General features: G+C 43.9%; 1 protein-coding gene across 2 annotated transcripts; it reads right to left on the bottom strand.

The window, feature by feature from the left end:
- Nucleotides 1–776: 776 nt before the first annotated feature.
- On the bottom strand, nt 777–9,904 carry HSPA13 (heat shock protein family A (Hsp70) member 13). Of its 2 annotated transcripts, none has more exons than XM_014938265.1 (5): nt 9,830–9,904; nt 8,304–8,644; nt 6,450–6,663; nt 5,665–5,832; nt 777–4,238 (listed from the first exon to the last, which is right to left on the bottom strand). In XM_014938265.1, the coding sequence occupies exons 1-5, from the start codon at nt 9,852–9,854 to the stop codon at nt 3,568–3,570; spliced, it is 1,419 nt and encodes a 472-aa protein (XP_014793751.1). In that variant the 5' UTR covers nt 9,855–9,904; the 3' UTR covers nt 777–3,567. The 2 variants fall into 2 exon arrangements, with proteins under 2 accessions (XP_014793751.1, XP_014793752.1); XM_014938266.1 differs by lacking the exon at nt 9,830–9,904 and adding an exon at nt 9,385–9,466 and having other exon boundaries at nt 3,568–4,238.
- Nucleotides 9,905–20,417: the final 10,513 nt, after the last annotated feature.

Genomic DNA, 20,417 nt, shown 5'->3' with positions numbered 1-20,417 from the left:
GGGGGAAGGTCGGACCAGCCTTAGGGTTATCCTGCAGTGGGGCAGCAAAAAGCTTGCAAATGCTCCATAGCATTTTCTCCGGCTCTGTTTCTGGGCAGAAGTAGTCCATGAAAACTCTGGGTTTAAACTGCAGGCTAAAAGATTCATTTCTGAAATACCATCATCGTTCAGGTTCTCTAGACCTTGTATTTCCCAGCCTGAATCCCATGATGACATATGCGTAGAAACCCTCTCACAGCTGGAAATATCAAAAGACAATTTTGGAACCTACTTGGACAAGTGAGAATGTAGCTCAAAAAAGCACCATAACTATGTTTGTTCTTCCCCTGCATCGATCCAGCAGCTGTTGACCAACAGGTGGAAGGATCCTGTGGCACATCCTGTGGTCCAGCAGGCAGGGCACAAGGAACATAAGCATAGGAAGGGTTGGAACTGCTCCCATTCCCTTTGGGAGCAAAGAGTTCACCCTTTGACCAGGGTTTCCCTCCCTGTTGTTTCCTCCTTCCTCCCAAGGATTCCTTGCTTTTCCTCGTACCAACCTGCACTTTCCTTCTCAGTTCTGTTCTTGCACACCAAACTGCAGCTTGAGGATAAAGAGGTTTTTTTCCCCCTCCCACCCTAGTTCCTAACACTCCTCCCAGAGAAGATGCGTCTCTCCAGCGCACAGCAACCCCTTGACAAATTGAGGGATTACAACCTCATCCTCTAACCTCCAAAAGAATTTGAGGAAACAGTACTGTTAGTATTTCCATGTGAAAGTGAAAGAAGACGTGTGCTAGGGACAGAAATTGCTTTTATTAAAAACTTTTTAAAAGGTTATTTATAAAACGCAATTCATCATCTGCACTTGGAAACAATTCGTGAGCATACAATTCGTAACACATTTCATCATTTCAACTCACAGAACAAGCTTTACTCTTTAGAAACTTCTAATACCACAGACAGCCACACTTAGATTTCAAGGGCTGTTTGTAGAAAGATTTCAGCCTTCAAATAGCAATTTGTTTAAAGACAGACTTTTGGAAAGCAGTATTTTATGTAAACTTAGTATTTACAGTATTAAAATCAAAAGATAAAACATAACTTGACTGCAGAATTCAGAAAAGTTATTTAATAAATAAGGTTGCATTGTGAGATATCCAGTGTACAGTAACACCTCTACTCAAAAAAAAAAAAAAAATCTGTATAGAAATCTGAATAAATAGCATTTTTTAATTTTTAATTTTTTTTTTAACAAGTAAACAACTCCCCCTTCCCTTCCAATTCCCAGATTAACACTGAAGGAGACTTAACTCCTCCTGAGCGAAGGAGTACTCAAAAGAAAAAAAAAGATACTTCATTTACTCGCATTGAGTTTAACAGTTTCAAGTTACTCCTACATTCCTACCTAACTTGTCCCAAGACTGCAAAAAGCTTTTCATAATTTCACTTCACTGTGATGCGGTTCTTATTTTTAGACAGCTCTGCTCATTTAACACAGTGCATTTAAAAAAAAAAATTAAAATTTAAGACTAAAGACCTACTGTAACTCCAGTAGGCTTAGAGATGAATTTACAGCAGGGCAGAAGGAAAGGCCACAAAGACTCCAAAGACACTGGAATATATGTTGAATTAAATACATACATTTATATCTGCAAAGCAGAAGCCCAAATAGCAACTGTGCATGAGAGCTGTACTGCATATTGGCATTCATCCACGAATTCACTCAAGAGGCACTTCTTTCAACACAGGAGTTTTAGTTACTGGAAGTTCCGTACAGACTTAGGCAGGGCCACTTTCAAAGAGGTACAGTGGGAAAAAAAAAATATCTTCAAATAAAAAAAAAAAATCACTTTGGTTTTCTACTTAGGGAATTTAAACAGATGTTAGCAGCGTTTTTGGAATCCTCTGTGAAGTTAAACAATGCTGATGGAATGGCTGTGTGCAACTATGCTTCAATTTAAGAGGTTTTTAATTGGATTACTTCAAAGATACATTTAGACAATAGCTATGCCAACAGCTGAATCAGCACAACTGATTTATAGCAGTGCCATAAATCAGGCCTACTGCCAGGAGAATAACATGACTATTTTAATATAGTCATAGGTTAAACAATAAATCTAAGCCCCACATTTTATCTTGGCAAGCTTAATAAAAACATAGTTGTTTTGGAGAATACAAGAAAATGCTTAGAACCACCTGTTACTAGAGTTTACCCGATTAAGACTGGGTTGATGGATGCAGAAGCCAGTCTTCGCTGAATGAAGTGTTTTCATTGTAGAAAGTTCTACACAGATAAAAGAATTCAACTGGCCTTTAAGTATTGACTTAATACTCCAAAGAGACTAGAACTGTCATCAAGTTGGGTTTTTTCCCAAATAATTAATTTTTTTCTCCTCATGCATTTGCTAGACAGGTGGGCAGCAAACTATTTACCTAAAATAAAGTCCTAAGAAGTGCCACCTCAGATCCCGAGTTACACACACTGCTTCCTTCCCAAAAGAACAGCTACGTTCTCTCATCTATGTTCACTTTAGAGTGGGGATATGACAAAACTTAAACCAGAGATGTGAGCTAAAAAGTATGAAAAAGTTGAGTGAATTTTCATTCGCTAGGACTACAGGAACTAGACTGCATCCAGGCAGTCCCTTCTGGCCCACACTCTGTCCCTAGAAACAGTACAGCTTGAGGTGCTCGGGGGGAAAGACATCACACACTCGCAGATGTGCAACGATGACATACGCGTTGGCCAAACGCAAAGGAAGATGTTCAGGTGCGGCTTTAAGACACATAAAATTATGGCAGTTTTGGAATAAGGTGGGGGAGGTATAAGTAGTTGGTGATACGCCCTTGCTCCCTGTGGAAAACACCCGTGGTATGACATCAGCACCTGTACGTTCACCATAAAACCCAGATCAGGAAGTAAGCCCTTGGAGACACGCTAAGGAACTCTGCCTTAGCAAGAGCCAAGCTTCTCAATAGGGTTGGGCTGAAACATGAAACAGTTTGCCATACAGCCTCAGTGATGCCATCATGCTGTTACGAACAGCAGAATAATCAGGTGAGTGCATAAATCTCATTTAAGCTGCAACATGCCTTTTAGAAAGGTGCTTAAATGCTCAAATGACTCAGTTTAATAAATAAATTTAAGCTCAACGCTGCTAGTGCTGTGTGCGTTAATACTGCTTCACATTCTTTCAGAGTAAGTATGTTGGACCTGGGAATATCTACAGTACCGTACGACATTAACACTAACCTTTGGTCACACTCCCTTTGTATTTTAAACATACACCTCTTCAGTATTCGCTAATAAAATTTAGCAAGAAGACATGGGTGTGTCATCACTAGCATTTTCACCCAATATCCAATCAACAAGCAAATACAGGGCACTTCAGAACTTCAAAAATCACTCATACCTTTAAAGTAACATCTGGATTTAATGCAGTTAGGTGTCCAGTAACACCTAACTGGAATAGATAAAAAATGAATAGAATACAGCTAAGATTAGGCTCCACTGCCAGTCAGATAATTATGCACCACCGGAGTACGCTTCTGGAGAGATGGAATGCAATGGGTAAGAGTTTATTTTCAGTTAAAATTAGTCTTCCGTAAATTCCTATTAGGAATTTCTACAGCACTGACTTGAAGAGGCCAGGACCCACCAACAATTCCTGCTTGGACAGCTACCCCCATTACGACTGCTAGATCAGGATCTACAGAGGTGTTAGGTTCCTTTCCAAAGAAATCCTGAATAACTTTGCGTATTTTAGGAATCCGGGTGGAGCCTCCAACTAACACAATTTCATCCACTTCCGCTTTTTGTAGATGGCCTTCCTTCAACACTTGTTCAATGGGCACAAGAATCTTCTCAAAAAGGTCCTCATTTAACATCTCAAATAGCTTCCTAGTGATTTCTGTTTCAAACACAACTTTGACAAAGTTGTTCTCTCCTTTTGAAGTGTCTGCGAGATTTTTTAGATCTTCTGTTTTTGGGGAAGGCTTGCCTTCTAGCAGAGTCTTTGTTTTTACCTCCTTTTCTGGCTGTTCTTTTGTAAGCTTCCTTTCTGGCACAGTCAACGACACTCTCAGTGTAGCTGCCTCAAGAACAGTCAGATTTAATTTAACTGCTTCCACAGCCTGTCTGAGGCGATGTATTTCTTCTTTTCTTGTTGGCAGAGAACCATACGTTTGATGGAGCTGATCATATAAATACAGCATCAACCTCTGATTAAAATCCTGTCCTCCAAGTTTGTTGTTACCTGAAACATCAGAACAGAAAGCATGAGATACATCCTTTTCAAAGCTTCAGAAAGCAGCACACATCTTCTCTTTTACTGGGAGACCGTGCTCAAGGGTCAGAACAGTGATACTAGGACCATCAGCACAGCGCAGGAGCTCACAGAGCTGTTAAAATAGCCATAGTCAGTGTCCATTGAAGAACACACAATGGATATAATTTCCAGGTTTTTATTCAGCAACTATTTTAGAATCTACCCCCCTGGAACTGCTCTACACCACTGTAACAGAAAAAAAGCAATGGTTGTTAACTCAGAGGTATTCTCTATAGAAGAAAACATGTAACGATAAATTTCTAGCTGGAACCTTGAATTGAAACACAATCTCTCACAGCAAATTGCTTTTCCATCTAAAATTTCCATTTTCAAACCTGTCTCTGCCCAGAACGGATTTTTCTTTTAGGCTTTTCCAAAGTACAGCTTTATCAGGATTATTGGTTCAACAGTTTTGAGGTATTCAATGTCTTCATGCTCCATCCACACACAAAAAAATACATGCTACTGAAGTATCTGTATATACCCTGCTGAAAGCGGAAGAAAGTGAATAAATGCAAGCAGCCAACTTCAAGCTCTATTAGCAGGTATATATTATATCCATTCCATAGAGTTAAAAAAATTGGTTGGCAGATTTTCCTCTGTGTTGAGCAATACTCTCAACATTTCCACCGTTTTGTTTCGACTGAAACCAGGAATTCCCTGATGGGGCCTCCATCTAAATGAATCAGAAGGAAGGTGCTGAATACCTCTTGCTGTTCCGCTCTTACTGCACTGAGCAGCAGCTCACACCAAAACTTGTTTGTTGAAGGCAACGCAAACAGTTCACACTGCATCTCAGGCCTGCCTGAACCCAGGTCAGCCAGAAAGCAGTTGTGTACTCACTACGGTTTCACTAAACCTTGCTGCCAGAACCCTTTGCCAAGTGGTGAATCACTTCGGCCCATACATACCACAGAACTTACTGCTGGGCTGACAGCATGTGCATTCCCACCTGGCCAAACGCAAGGCAAGGAGGTGCTACGGCACTAGTCAATGATTTGGCAAGTATTTCCAGTTTGGATAAAGGTAACAGAAAGATTTGTAATAGCCCCAGCTCTCAAAAGTTCAAAGTGATTGTAAGATACACCAGCACTTTTACTGGTTGGCACAAAAATTAACAGCCATGGATAAAATGAAACCACAACTTACTCCTTTGAGTCAGCCATAACCTATAAATTTATCTGAATTATTGAAACCAGTCACAAACCTCATTTTGTATGAAAGGCAGCTGAGAACACATTTGGAGAACACTTTGTGACAAGGCTGGTATCTTTTAAAAAGCCCCTGTAATGGTGAATTTAGGTGTACTTCTCCCTGCCCCCCACTCCTCGAGAAAGTAAAGCATTTTTCTCACCTGCCATGGCTCGTGTGAGGAACAACCCTCCCTGCTTGTTCAACAGAGACACATCCAAAGTTCCTCCACCCAAATCCACCACCAGAACATTAAACACATCGGCTTTGTGGAGTCCATAAGCCATAGCTGCAGCTGTGGGTTCATTGATTACTCGCAAAATTTGTAGCCCTACAAAGAGCAGAGACAGCAAGCAACAGTCAGGTACGCTTCAGAAAACCACAGTTCTCACATCATAATGATATTTACAACTAGTTGGTTGGGGTTTTTTTAGCCAAACTTACCTTAAGTAAAATGTCAGATCTAAAGGAAATAGTTTTCTAGGTAGTAATACTCAATTAACTTTTTTCCTTATTTAAGCCTCAAGTAGTATATTTCAGGGTCAGGGTGAAATCACAAACCATGATTTGCCCAAACACATTTCTTCCAGAGAAACCTTGCTCAGGAGACTTATTTCACATGTTCTATTTCTGTTTAAATTATTGATCAAAGATGCTCTGTACAGTCTTTTTATTTGGAGATTACCAAAAAGACCATTTTCCCTGAAGTAAAACTTACTACTTCTAGCCAAGTATGTCTGCATCAGTCAGCTGCACATATCAGTACCCAAGAGTTCTCTGGTGTGTGTCACAATTGTTAATGGTTTATTAAAAAAAAACAACCCAAAAAGCCACCATTCTAAGATTTGCTATCACTGATTCACTGTTTCTACATCCTCCCCGAAGAGTTCACTGTTAGTGACAGACATGAAGGTTCCACAGAAAAACACTGGAATAAAGAGACATCACCTGCAAGGTGCGCTGCCTTAATGGTAGCATTCCGTTGCCTTTCATCAAATTCTGCTGGCACAGAGATGACCGCCTTTGAAACGCGCATGCCAAGGCTGCCTTCTGCCATTTTCTTCAATTTCAGTAGCAGCTGAGAGCCAATATGCTCTGGAGTGACACGAAAGGCTTCACTAGTTGTCACAGAAAATTCGGCTGATCCATTGTTGTTGAAAATCTACGAGGAAGAAGCAACACAACCCACAGGTGAGAAGTCTTTTTCTTACGCTCTCCCACCCTGCTTCAGCCTAATGTTTTATTTGCATATAGTATGTTGATTCTGGAAAAGCATGAACATTCTTTTGCTACTTCCTGAATTACTTTTATTCCTCAACTATGAGTATTATGCAAAACAAGCCACTTAAGGGGTCCAAGTATATCCAAAGCTGGATATATGGAGAGCTGCGGGGCAGAAAAGGACCTGGGGGTGTTGGTCGACTGGGGGCTGAACACAAGACAGCAGTGTGCCCAGGTGGCCAAGAAGGCCAACAGCATCCTGGCCTGTATCAGGAACAGTGTGGAGAGTAGAACTCAGAAGGTGATCATCCCCTTGTACTGGGCACTGGTGAGGCCTCACCTCAAGTACTGTGTCCAGTTTTGGGTCCCTTACCACAAAAAAGACATTGAGGTGCTGGAGCGGGTCCAGAGAAGGGCAACGAAGCCGGTGAGGGGTCTGGAGCACAAGTCTTATGAGGAGAGGCTGAGGGAGCTGGGGTTGTTCAGCCTGGAGAAGAGGAGGCTGAGGGGAGACCTTATTGTTCTCTACAACTACCTGAAAGGAGGGTGTAGAGAGGTGGGGGTCAGTCTCTCCTCGCAAGTCACAGGTGACAGGACAAGAGGAAATGGCCTCAAGTTGCACCAAGGGAGGTTTGGATTTGATATTAGGAACAATTTTTACACTGAAAAGGTTATTAAGCATTGGAATGGGCTGCCCAGGGAAGTGGGTGAGGCACCATCCCTGGAGGTGTTCAAAAGGCAGGCTGACATAGTTCTTAGAGTCATGGTTTAGTGATGGTTTTTATCAGAGTTAGGTTGATGGTTGGACTAGGTGATCTTAAAGGTCCCTTTCAACCTAGACACTTCTATGATTCTATGAAAGTACTGATACCCACTGTGCCCAGATAAGACACATTAAAAAAAGTTAAGACCTAGCAACTGTGTAATCAACTTCAACACCACATTCAGGGATAAAAGTAATGGTTTATAATTATTAGGTTTATCCTACTGATAAAGCTTCCCACAGGTTCTTCTTTCTGAAAGGAAGCAAACAGCTTGGTACTGGAATAGCTTCTCTTAACAAGTAAAGAATTCAAAGACTGTTTGCTGTACCCGAAAATTTGTCTCTTTTCAGCAAATACTGTACCATGCTAAATTAATGCAGTACTTTTTTAAAAAAAGCAGCTTTCAAGATCTGCTGCTGGTCAAGCAAGAACTAGTAAAGTACTAGGGGAAAAAAAAATGCACTGAAGACATGACTTCTTTTTTTTTAATCTCAAGAAAAAAGTGAAGTTTCAGCAGAGCACAGTTGGAATTTCAGTTGAAATGTATACTTTAAAAAAAGGGGTTGGAAGGTTACCGAGAAACACATTTCACAGTAGAGGGCAGGGTCCTCTAGAAAATCACTATCAGCTCTCACGCAGAGGTATGTGACCTCCACAACTGTTTCCTCCTTCTCCCCTCTCTGAATATCTCTTACGGTTTTCAGGCATATCAGATTTAGCCAAATAACTCAAGGTCAGACAAGGTGGTCCCCTACTACATGCTTACAGCGCCTGATAGCTTACTGCTTGGAGAGAACTGGAGAAGATGGCTACATACCTTAAAGGGATACCTGCTACTTTCACTTTTCAGTTCTTCTGAAGTGAAGATTTTCCCAATGAATCTTTTTGCATCGTATATGGTGTTCTGAGGATTTGAATCAGCCAGTTCTAGGCCATCGTACCCTACATACACACCTTTGTCTGTGAAAGAGACTATACTTGGTATGCTGTTGTGCCCGTTTTCATCTGCAATAACCTTCACCTGCCCTGTTCCAGGAAGAAAGACACCAACTGAGCAGTAAGTCGTGCCAAGGTCAATCCCAATTATTTTTGGTGTGGGCATTGGTAAATATTGCTGGGCTAGATAGCCAGCTAACAAGAGCGCCAGAACAGCCGAACCTGAAACACAGATTTTTAAAAGCAGGGTTAGAGTACCTACTGCTGCAAACTTAAAAGTCAATGCAAATTACACAGTATTATACATTACACCTCATGCAGTTTTATTTCACGTGTGGAAGGCTGTTCGGCTACCTAATTAGTTTTCAGTTTCTCCAAAGGTGACCAGCAAGTTCAAGTCTGTTAATGCAACAAATCGTGGCTAAAAGAGTCTAAAGTCTTGGACATTAAATACTAAACTGATTTTAAAGAAGCCCAAGAGGTACAGCAAAGCCAAAAATATCATCACCCTGTAATAATTCTTTTTCCCTCTGCAGGGTACTTCAAAAATGTAGGCTAATTAGTATTTTGGGGAGTGACGCGCGGAACATACTAGATCCTCTCTTCAGGGGGAACCGCCTGTGAATGACCCCTAAGGGACATCTAATGAGGCTGCACAAAATCACAGTGAAATGACTAACTCCCGATTCAAACACCTCCTTCAGCTTTACTGGAAGTTTAAAATAAGGAGACACAAAATCACGCTAACTCCTTCTATTTCAGTCATAGCTCCCAAAGAGCATCTTCTCACACCTCTGACTCTTTTCTACGCCTTGAAATCAAGGGGTAGATCAGTGTAAGAGCAGAGCAGTGGGGTTTTCTTTTACATTTTACAGATATTCAAAAGGTAAAGCAAGAAGCCCAAAAACGTAACATAAAGCAATGCCTCAGAGGTGGAGAAAAATAAAAAAGAAAGCACCAACCAACAAACAACATCTTAAGAAGAAATTTGAATAGCTTAAGTTTCCAAGCCTGGAGAAGCTCTTTTCCCCAGCAGGGGAGGGCTGTCACAGCCGTGCTGCAGGCAGGCCAGCGAAAAAGAACAGGTTCAACAGATTTGGCCATGCATCTTCCAAGGCGTTTATGGGCAGCAGCCGCTCACCACTCCGGCTGTCCGGACAGTGGGCCGCACAGTGACCCTGCCACCCTGAAGAGCCGCTCCGGGGCGGCCCCGCTGGCAGAGGGCGGGGGCAGAGCCCCGGGCAGCGGCGCCCACCGCTGCAGCCGGGTGACGGGGCGGGTCTGGGCCCCGTCAGACGGAGGCCGCCACCGGCGGGGCGGGAGCTTCCCAGCGCTCCGCCGGCCCCACCGAGGGGACGTCCCCCCTGCCGGCCGAGGGGCGGCCGCGGCCCCTGCGCCCCCGCTTACCCAGCACGGCCACCTGCCCGGCCATCGCCGCCCGCCGGCTCCAGCAGCGCCCGCCAACGACAAACCGCTGACGGCTTCTTCCGGGCCGGGCCGGGCCGCGCGGCACGCCGGGAGCGGTGGTACGGGCGGCGCGCCCGCCCCGCTGACGTGAGCCTGCTGTAGGGGGCGAAAGAACCACTACTCCCAGGGGGCACAGGGGCGCAGCTATTTCCGGCGGGCACCAGCCAATGGAGCTGCAAGAGGAGGTGCCGGGCCGCAGGGGGGGCGGTGCGGCAACCCTGCCCGGCGCATCCGGGCGGGCGGCGGTGCCTGCTGGGAGCGGTAGTTCGGCTGGGGGTGCGGCCGCCATGGCTGCGTGGGGATGGGTGACAGGGACGGTAAGGCCGCCCAGCTTCTCGCCCACCCCTAGCGGCCTCCTCCCCTGGGGCAGGCGGCACGACGCCGTGCTGGGCAGCGAGGGGCCGCGGGGGGGAGGGGGGACGTATCCCGGGCAGTCCCCGCCGCCTCCCACCCGGCTGCCTCCCGCCGGCGAGAGGCGTTAGAGACCGCAGGACCGGCGGTGCCGGGCCCGCCGCGGTGAGGGGCCGGGGCTCCTTCTGGCCCACCTGACGGTTAGCCAAGGGGAGTGATGAGTGATGAGGAAGCCTGCCCCTCCGACGCGGGCGGGAGGTGCAGAGGTAGTCATCAATCGGAGGAGCGGAACGTGAGGCACAACCTGCATGGTCTCCCGGAGCGCTGCCGTGAGGAGCAGCGGGTTTTTGGGTTGTGGCAGGTGGTGTTTCTGCTTCAGGCCGGAATTTATTGTGCCGATCTGGTGTTGCCCTAACGTGGTTTAAGTTAGGTGCTTTTTTAGTAGGAAATGTGCCTAGATGAATGCCCACTAACAAACAGCAATAGTGGAAGAAAAGTTGGGCCAAGGTCTGTTGCAGTTACCATCTCTAGTACCTCTGCTTCTCTGGTATTACCAAACACGTAACCCAAAAGTGACTCCTAGGACCTGACTTCTTCTAAGTGGCTTCCTTATAAAAAAAGCAGCACCACTAACTTAATAATAAAAACCATGCGGTTCATTCTCTGCAAGAGAAGGTGGAAAATCCTTGTTAAGGGAAGAGAGGGTTAAGCCATCCAGCCTTCTTGATGACTCATGGTCTGTTTTTTGATTCCATATCTAACTAATTTCTGTTCCATACATCAGAATTCAATGTTTTAATCACGTTTCTTGACGTGGCACCATCGTAATGGTAGTCATTCTTAAGTTGTTTAAGGGGGGGGGTGGGGAAACTTATTGTTTGCAGTATTTCTTCACTTATGTAACTTAAGCACAAGCACTTTGTATTTTATGCAACTACCAGTGGACGATGAGCAATAAAAAAATAGTGAAAACAAGGCATACGATTAAACTGGCGCTTGCTCATAATTTTGATATTTGATAGCAACCAAATGCTCTAATATACAGGGAGCATCTGAGATGTCATACTGTGGAATAATGCAGATATGTAGGGATGTTTTTTAAAAATACTGATGCAAACCTCATTTCAGAGATTTCATCCTTTTCAAAACATAGGCCAGGCTCTGCTTTTCATTGTGGAGGTTAAAACACTGAAAGATGTTGGGATCTCTTGGTAACATACCTGCTGAAGGACAGAATTCAGATGCCCTTTCCTATGTAGCTTCCATTCTATTTCTTCAAAACAAAGCTGCTTAATGAATTCAGCGTTATCAGTCAAGGCCTCCCCACCTGACTGACTCCCTGGAGGCCTGGCTGTTCCCTGCAGAATTACACAGCACAGGCCACCTGCCTGGGGGTCAAATCAAGGAGAGCATCTCAGCAGGCTTTCTGCCTTGCAGCAAAGGTTGATCATGCCAGAAACTTCTTCAGAAGCCACCTTCCTCCCTGTAGCTGTTTTTGGCTTTTGTGTCATTTGAAGGCTGGATCCATGGTGTGTACTCAGTGGTCCCTTTAAGTCAACATTCGATCTTCAGCACCCATGCTTAAATGAAGCTCAAATGTGCGTAATTTTTTCCCCACATCTTCTCCATGACTTATCAGGACCTGCTCATGGATAATCCCGCGTTCTGCACAGTGATGGCAGGCTTGTCTTGCATCTGAAAAAATTTGCAGGACTAATCCTAGTGAGCTTACCCTTTGGGAGGGATTGGGGGGGGTCATTCCTGGAGTGTCTGTTGTATCAGCATCTTTTACCTACCCTTGCAGAGCTCTTGTCCAGGGGAGTGAGACCTGTTTCCATTTTTCTCCCTTATCTGAGGGGGTGCGACACTCAGAAGTTGGTTTTTCAGGAGCAGAAGGGAAAGTTCAGTATTTCTGGACAAAATTGCTTGATTTTGCACAGATCATAATAAAGTATTAATTGGCCAATAGAGGGAGAGGCTTATTTGGCTGGGAGGTGAAAGCTATGGGTAACCCCTGCCCCATGGACTACCTCGTGGGGAATATGTAGGCATGGGTAGGAGCAGACACTGGGCAGCAGGTTGTTTTTTCCTGAAGTGACATGCTTTGGCCTCTTCCCTGTAACAGCAGGCGAGATGTCTGCTGCTGTGTTGAACATCCTCACCTGCGGGTGGGCAATGCAAGTTCAGACCCATACAGCTCCTGTGAAAAATCCCATTACTGTGATAAAGCTTCCCTGGATGTAGCTGAAGGAGGGTGAACGAGGTGCTGTGTTGACATGGGCTGCAAGAACTGAACATCTTCCAGTATGTGCTGGTTTGGATACCTGGGCTATGCTGGCTGTGCAGCGTCTACCGGCCTGTGGCAACCACACACCTGGCCCTTGACGCCCACCTGCAGCTGACTTGAGTGGAGGGTGGGCATGCAGCTAACTCCCTCTGAGGGTCTGGGCCAACTGCTTGTTTATCCTTACTACTGCATCTATTTACTCTGGTAGTAAGTTGTTTATAACATTTCAAAAGGTTTTAAGGGATTATTTTCCTTCACATGCCTGTTGTTTTCCCCCAGTGCTTTGATAGGTGGAGGTAAACATGTTTTTGTCTGCAAGTGGCTTGAGGGAGAGAGTTGTTCTTACAATGTAGGAACAGAGACTGGTTTTAAAACAGTCTTCCATCAGGTGTGAACCAGTGTCTGCAGGAAGGAACCTGCTACATGGGGGAGAATCGCTCAAACCATAGACCTGTGATGTGCTAAACACAGTTCAAGCATTTGGTGTGCATGGAATCAAATATCGTTTTCATCTGTAGGATGCTTTACGTCGGCTGTATACCTGCACTGGGAGAAAAGGGAACTGAATTTGAAAAAAAAAAAAGGAAGAAACCCCTGAATTTTTCTGCTGTTGTACCAAACAGGGCTTCCTTCTCCTAGGGTTTACTCAGTGAGTGTTTTCTGCACTCAGTCATTTTCAAGACAGTGCCTAAAACTGTAACCCAGGGTGTCGGTATGTGGTCAAATCAAGGCGTGATCCCAGCAACCCGGTGTGATTGAACTGTGTTTTCCCACTGTGAATGAGGAAAGGGGAGAGGGATTTGAGTAAAATCCTTAGGTGGAGCGTGTAGTCAATGTCTCCGTGCGAAGGGAGGCAATTTATTTAGATGCTAAAATCTGAAACCTTATTTTCAGTTTTTAATTTAGGTAAAAGTAGGTTCTTAGCCTTAGTGTAATCACATCATCAAAATTACAGAGAACTTCACTAATAGTTCCTTTCCATAATTAAAACATTGATCTTCTGCTGTATACGGTTGGGAAAGGGAAGGATTTCAGCAGTGCCCAGTCTTTCTCTGACAGACAGTTCAATGTCAGGCAGCTGGAAGAGAAGTATAACCTTCAATTTAGATGCAAAAGTTTCCATTTAAATGCCGGTGTAGAGATTTCTGGCTCCCGTTGAGTGGCTGACTGGCCATCTCCAGGCAGGTGTGCGCTGAATTCCTCATCAGCCAGGAACCCTCTCCCCAGCCGGAGGCAGCAGGAGCAGCTTGGGGCTGCTCGGGGGCTTCGGAGCCCCAGAGAGCTGAAGAGCTGAACCAGGAGGTGTGGGACAAGTGCGAGAAGCTTCCAGCAGATGTCTCTGCCATGCAGCGTTGCTTCCCTGGGCCGCTTTCCCTCTTCTGACAGATACCTGCAGATTCATATAGAACATATGAACTTTTTGCAGTCGTTATCCAAATTCTTGTAAAGGCATAAGTCATGAAAACGGCGCCTCGTTTTTCACTATGGTTTATTTAATTGCCTTAACATGGCAATTTCACTGAACCCTCATAAAATCATTCCGAGGTTAACAATGAAATTACTATTTCCCCTTTCATGAGTATAGTTGCAGTGATAACAGTGTAACGTAACCCCCTAGATGTCCAGGAAAAACATTCTGGAAGAGAAATGAGATTTTCACAGGTCTCTCTCCCACTTCTCTACTTGAATTTCGGTTGGTCTGCGTGCTGATACAGCTTGCTGTGGTGTCAAAGCTAAAGCAGAGGCCTTTTACTGAAGAGGCAAAGCAGGTTTGGCACTTACTGGTATGGTAACTGGGGGTTTCTTTTCCTGCTTCACCCAAGTGCCATCTTGGGTAGGTGTTGCAGGGCCAATGGCTGAACAGCAATGGTGAGACTGGCTGAATTCTCCTCAGCCACCAGCAGCCTGAGTTAGTGGCGCTGAATCATGTCTTGGCTTGGATTCGTGCTGATGTCTGGACCACATCATCCACCTTCTGCTCAGCTGGGGTGTCCTGTGTGGAAGGAGACAGAATGATACTGCAGTAACTCCGGGGGTGACAGGAAAACTGATTGCTTGTACAACCATTTGGTGACAGCGAGGTGCCGCAAAGTGCCACCTACAGCACAAGGAGGATGATGTGGCTGGGAGTCTCATCATCTGCATGAATCATGATAGTGATAATGATAATGAACAAGAGACCCAACAGTCTCCCAGGAGGCCATTTTCTCATTCACGTTGTTGCTGTGTATATGAAATCCATGCAGATGTCAGTCAGCCTTGTCAATTTTATCTATTAGGAATGACAACAAAAGGATAAACAGACGAATGCACTCAAATATAGCTGCCTTAACAGTGAGCTCCCACGGCAAAGGAGAAGAGATTTTGCAATATGTGTGGACAGAGAAGTCCTGCTTTTCTGTTTGTGGGGTACTGAGGCTAAAATCTCAGAATATATCTTTTACGATTGTTTTTTTCCTGAAGGTATCACCTAGAATGCACCAGCGGGTTTGTACACTGGATAAGAACTTTTGAGCCTTTAAAGTGAATCTTTCCACTGACACACAAGACCTATTTCAGTTATCCCTTTTAAATAGTGTTATGGTACTCTAGGAGCAGCTATGCCATACCTATTTTCATAGAAGGGCTAGTCCCTGACCCAAATTATTTCTAATCCAAGTATACAGGAGAATAATAGGTAAGAGAATGTATTATTCCTCTTTACACAGTGTGAAGCAGAGGAACACAGAAATTCAGTGACTCAACAACTGAAGAATAACCAACAAGCCTGGAGGCCAAATATGGTTTGAAGCAAGATGTTTCAAACACCATACCAGAGAGCTCACAACAATATCAGCCTTCTTCCGTTCTTTTAAGGAAAGGAATCTGTATTGAGGAGGGTCAGCAAAAATCTGAGGGGAGAGAAGTGCCCTCATTTATAATTGCTTTTTGGGCAAAGTGGTAGTGGCATTTCCTAACGATCTTTATAGCACATATCTGTCCTGCAGGAACCAGAGTTGTCATTATTGTGTGAATATGCAGCATACTTCAGTTCTCATGGATATGTGGTTCAAATGTGACTAAGATGTGAGCAAGCTTATCTAGCTATCTCGGGTTTATTTCTGAGTGCGGTAAGTGAAACCAATAGCACTTGACAGCATATCCCACAATGCTTCTTATACACTCTTGTCTGTCTGAAAGAGGGAGGGAAGAAGAAAGATCGAGCTCCCTCAGCCTAAGTCAAGGTCCTTAGTGTTGCTTCGTACCTTCCCAGAACCTCTGGTCAATTGGCATCCACTTCACATTAGTCTTTGCCTGTGCCAAGGCTTGCAATGTACCTGGAGGGCTCTTAAACCTATTTCTGACAATATTGATGGAATCATTCCGACATTAGTCCGATTACTCTTACAAGACAAGCAAAGATGTTAGCCACAGTATGTCTTCTTTTCTCAGCATCACTCCTCCATGCACTGTCATGCGAGTAGCAAGTGTCTTGTTTAGCCTGGAGAGAAGTTTGTTGGAAGATACTGTAAAGTTAGAGCCATTCTAGAAGAAGCATGCGCTGCTAGGGAAAATGATCCATCCACAGAAGCAGAAATGAGTCTTTCTGTGCAATCACAATAAAATAAAAGTCCCATACCAGCTTTCTCTCTCTTTGCTGAGTGATTGTGCTGTGTGTAGGTCTGCTGGACTGCATCAATACCTTCTTGCAGCCAGTAATTTGTTGCCATGCTTTGGCTCAGTCCTGCTGCTCAGCTATGCAAGTGCATGCTTTTGCCTATTTGAAAAATCAGCCACTGCATATGCACACACCAGCACAGTAGTAGACTTCACAAGATATGTGAAATCTGCGTGCCAGCATATTTGTGGGCACTGAGCCCTTAAGCTTCAGAATATTTTTACCGAATACAAAATACTGATAAAAATGCAACAGTATGTTTATGTTGTGGTTCTAAGAAACATTTCTGACTATGTGCAAACAGTCTTATCGGCAGGACTGCTTTTTTTTTGTTGTTCTGTTCTTAGCACGTAGCACAAAGGGGGCTGGGGCTGTCGGCATGCTGAGGTGCTCCCGCAGTACCAATAATTACAATTAAACAACAGTGTGAGGGAGGGATTTTGCAGTCTCAGAAAGATGTAATAGAAATATATTAATTTCTGCTGAATTGTTGGGACAGAGAATGCATCTCTTCATATGTTCTGGAGAAGCCCCAAATGTTCCCATCTTAGTATAGTAGCTCTTTCCTTGCTGTCAGTCAGTCCCAACGTGAGCAGAGCTGACAGATGTCGATTCTTTCGTATTTTCCCTTTCGTAAGGACCTTGGCAGCTTTAGCTGCAGGAGCCACAAACCTATTCCTTTTTTTTTTTCCCCTTACCTGTTTACTCCCACTGCAGCTGTCCTCTCTCTCACAAGGAGACGTAGATTCAGTTCGTATCATGCAACATCAATACCATAGCCTCACTTTGCTGGAAAGGATCCAAGGCACAATACAAGGTGCTACCTGTCCTCCTCTGTCTGCCGTAAGCTATGGTAACCATCTTCCATGCTTCCATTTCAGAAACAGTTAGGTATGGCAGAAGAACTGTAGCATAGATACAGATAAATAACGATGTGCAACTCTACAAGAATATAGTTAGGCAACTGCTACACATTTACAATACCTGCAGTATTTGTATATCAGCAAAATAAAAGAAAAACAAATGTTAAGAAAGGTGTTTGCAATTTCAGTGGTAAATAGTCCGAATTGAAAGATGTGTGCCTGCATTCTTGTTGCTATTACATTCATTTAGAGCAAAACGATAGCTGTATATCACGCTGTCTGTGGACACAGTAATATGCAGCTTTTTGAAGTTGGATTCCACACTCTGGCTGAACATAGGGAAAATATGGCATGTCTGAATAGTTCCAAAGGATATGTGATTGCGAGCCAAATAGTGAAACCTCTTTGGTAATTTGATTTCGTACAGTATATCTCCCATAAAATAACATTGTGTTGTCTGTTACCTGCAGTCACTGAGGGCTAGTAATTCACTGCCATTCCATTTCTTCATTCTGATTTCTGTGTATGGGTAAGAACACTATGGATAAGCCTGTTTCCGTGTGACTGGTTTATATATTTCAGTTTTGAATCGCGTGGGCCTAAAATCTGATCAGGACAAGCAAAGCCTATTTATTTTTTTCTGGAAAGTTCATTAGCCAAAAAGCTTCACTAGCTTAAACTTGTCCCTGGTTCTCAGAAGAACTCTTCATTTTTTTTTAGTGCAGATTGATAGATTTTAGCCCAAACGCGTGATAAACACTTTGGAGCAGAGCTCTTCCTGTAAAAGGCAGTCCTAAGAAAAATGTGGTTTAGTTTGCAGCCTACGATAATCGTAATGAGATAATTCATGGAGGGTCTGTCAGGAAAATCAGTTTAGCATCTCCATGCCATTTTTAAGCAACATATATTATCTATCTTTTTTTCCTTCTCTTCTGACAGAAGCATGACACTTTATCTATCCTGCACTAAAGAACAGCAAAAGAAATGGAGAAGAAAAAAAAAACCACCAGTTTTCTTTTTAAACACAAACATTTTCAGTGACTTGGGGGAAGTGATTGTTGCTGGGAAACTGATCCGGCTCTCCCCCCCTGCTGCTGCTGATCTCCATCCAGCTGGGTGCTTTGCAACCTTCCTTGCACCCGTGCTGTGTGGTGCTGCTGGCTTTTCCAGCTCGTGGAGCATCAGGAGAGCCCTGCACACGAACACAGTGAACCACGTGGCTCCCCCTCTGCGGGGAACGGACAGTCTCATAATGCCATCCAGTACCATAGTCTTCCTGGCTCCTTTTCAGCAGTGAACCAAAAAGTCCATTGCAAACCGATCTATGCAACAATATTTAGAGCTAAACAAAATTGAGAAAGTCAGGACTGGGAAGAAAACTGTAAATGATGATGAAAGAAAAAGGCCGCATTTGTTGGATGGTGTTTTAACCAGCCAAACTGTCTGATTCAGCCTGCTCTCACCACCATTCTGCCTTTCCACATCTGTTTTCCAGCTCTTATTTTTTTAATATAGAATAAATGTTCTGGCTGCCATTACATTTAGGTTGTTCTATGTGACTATAACATTCTGCTTTTCTATCTGAGCAGGCTCTGTTCCATCTGAATGGCAAAATGGATAGGGGATTGCAGTAGTTAGAGAAGGAAATGCCATAGTAGACTGGAGTCCATCATCCTGTAAGAGTATGATATAATACCGTGACAGAGGCCATATCAGGTATTAAAGTGATATAACACAGAAGTGTTTTACGCTATCTGAAATTATAATGAGAGAGAGCAGCCCAGGAGTGGATTTCCTATTGGTGCAATAGCTGGGTTACTGTAGGAGCCAGAGGTAATTCCCAGACTATTACAGGGAACAGACCACTGGGTTAGTTCACACAATTAAGTCTTCTCCAGCAGCATCTCTGCTGGGGGACTGTAACATCCTGAGCGACGTGCTCTTGCCCCACCGGCAGCGTGCTGTGATCCCATCGGCTCTCAGTAGCCAAGTGGGAAAGGGCTGATGCAGTCCTTAGTGCTTGAAACGAGGTCTGGCAACGCCGAGGGGAGTTTTACCCGTGATTTTGGAGCAAACTGATGCCAGGCTCTGCGCAGCCCCGGAGGGAAGGACGGGGCTTGGTGCCACGGTAGGTGGCACTCTGTCCTCAGTCAGCCCAGCCTCTGTCCCCGCACCCTTGCAGGAGGCACTGGGCAGCTGGAGGTGGTATATTTTTGCTTAGCCTCTAAAGGCAACTCTGATGTCTTGCTGGGAGGATGAAAAATCCCATGGCATGTTTGCAGAAGAAGGGATATAAGCCTTTGGTATTCTGGCTGGACCCAAAATTAAATGGATCTGTTCTACCTAATTTATCCTGCATATAATTGATGCAGCTGTAACTGATGCCTTACTTCTCCCAGACTGAAGCAGGCTTTGAAACAGCCTTTTAAATTTACATTCCCTCCCTCCTCCCTCCAAATGTCAGGTAAAAAAGCATTTAACAGTGCTTGGTAAATTTGTACTGCACAGTAATGCAGTTGTGGAACCTGGCACTGTAGAAATATCCTCTTTCATAAGTATTGTCTGTAGATTTTTTCATCAGACTAAGAAACCATGGAATAGAAATGCTTTTAGATTCTTGTGCTGCTGGGGATATAATTGTGAGGCAAGGATTATCTTTAATGTAGTGCTTTAAACTCTCACAACATTTTTTTCTCTCAAAATAACTTGTAACAAAAATACATTGCACCAGGTGTCCTGGTTTCATTTCTGCATGCTCTCTTCTCAAAGGTTTCACATAGCTCAGAAATGGAAAGTCAAACTACACAGCATGCATTTGCTGCTGCTGGGCATATGCACAGGGGTAGACTAATAAAAATACCACATTTCTTCTCAATACTGTGTACATTTCCAGTGCTGAGTAAATACTAAACACAATGGCTGAAAGATCCTGTTACTAAGGCAACCAATTCTGATGTTATCTTTAAATATATATACTTACTCCCTATGCTACTCAAAATAAAAAGTTCTTGTCAAGATTTGATGAACTGAATTCTTGATGAGATCTGCCTTATAAAAGTCTAAATGTTGTGGGTGCCTCAGATTGGACTTTTGAGTTGACAATAAGAGTAAGAAGAGAAGCTGATGGAAACGATAATGATTTTCAAGTTGCAGAGTATTGGCCAACTTGTACAAAATAGGTGTTAGGACAAAACTTGTCTAAGTCCTGTGTATGTATGCCGTAAGTGCCTTCATGGAATTCATATATGTAAATATTTCATAGCACCTCCTTCTGAGACAGCTCTTTTTGCTTGTTGCTGTTAGTACTTATTTCTGTATACGTATTTTCAGTACTAGAACATGTCATATACTATAGCAAGTAAGCATGCA

This window comes from Calidris pugnax, unplaced genomic scaffold, assembly GCF_001431845.1.
Source record: "Calidris pugnax isolate Ruff unplaced genomic scaffold, ASM143184v1 scaffold25, whole genome shotgun sequence".
Taxonomy (NCBI): Eukaryota; Metazoa; Chordata; class Aves; order Charadriiformes; family Scolopacidae; genus Calidris; species Calidris pugnax.
This window is presented reverse-complemented; position numbering and strand designations above follow the sequence as displayed.

Excerpts from the sequence above, each read along its gene's own strand:
- HSPA13 (XM_014938265.1), bottom strand. The coding sequence starts at position 9,854 with ATGGCCGGGCAGGTGGCCGTGCTGG. Across the intron at positions 5,833-6,449 it reads TAAGGCAGCGCACCTTGCAG|GGCTACAAATTTTGCGAGTA; the intron begins GTGATGTCTCTT and ends TGCTCTTTGTAG. Across the intron at positions 4,239-5,664 it reads CCTCACACGAGCCATGGCAG|GTAACAACAAACTTGGAGGA; the intron begins GTGAGAAAAATG and ends CTGATGTTTCAG.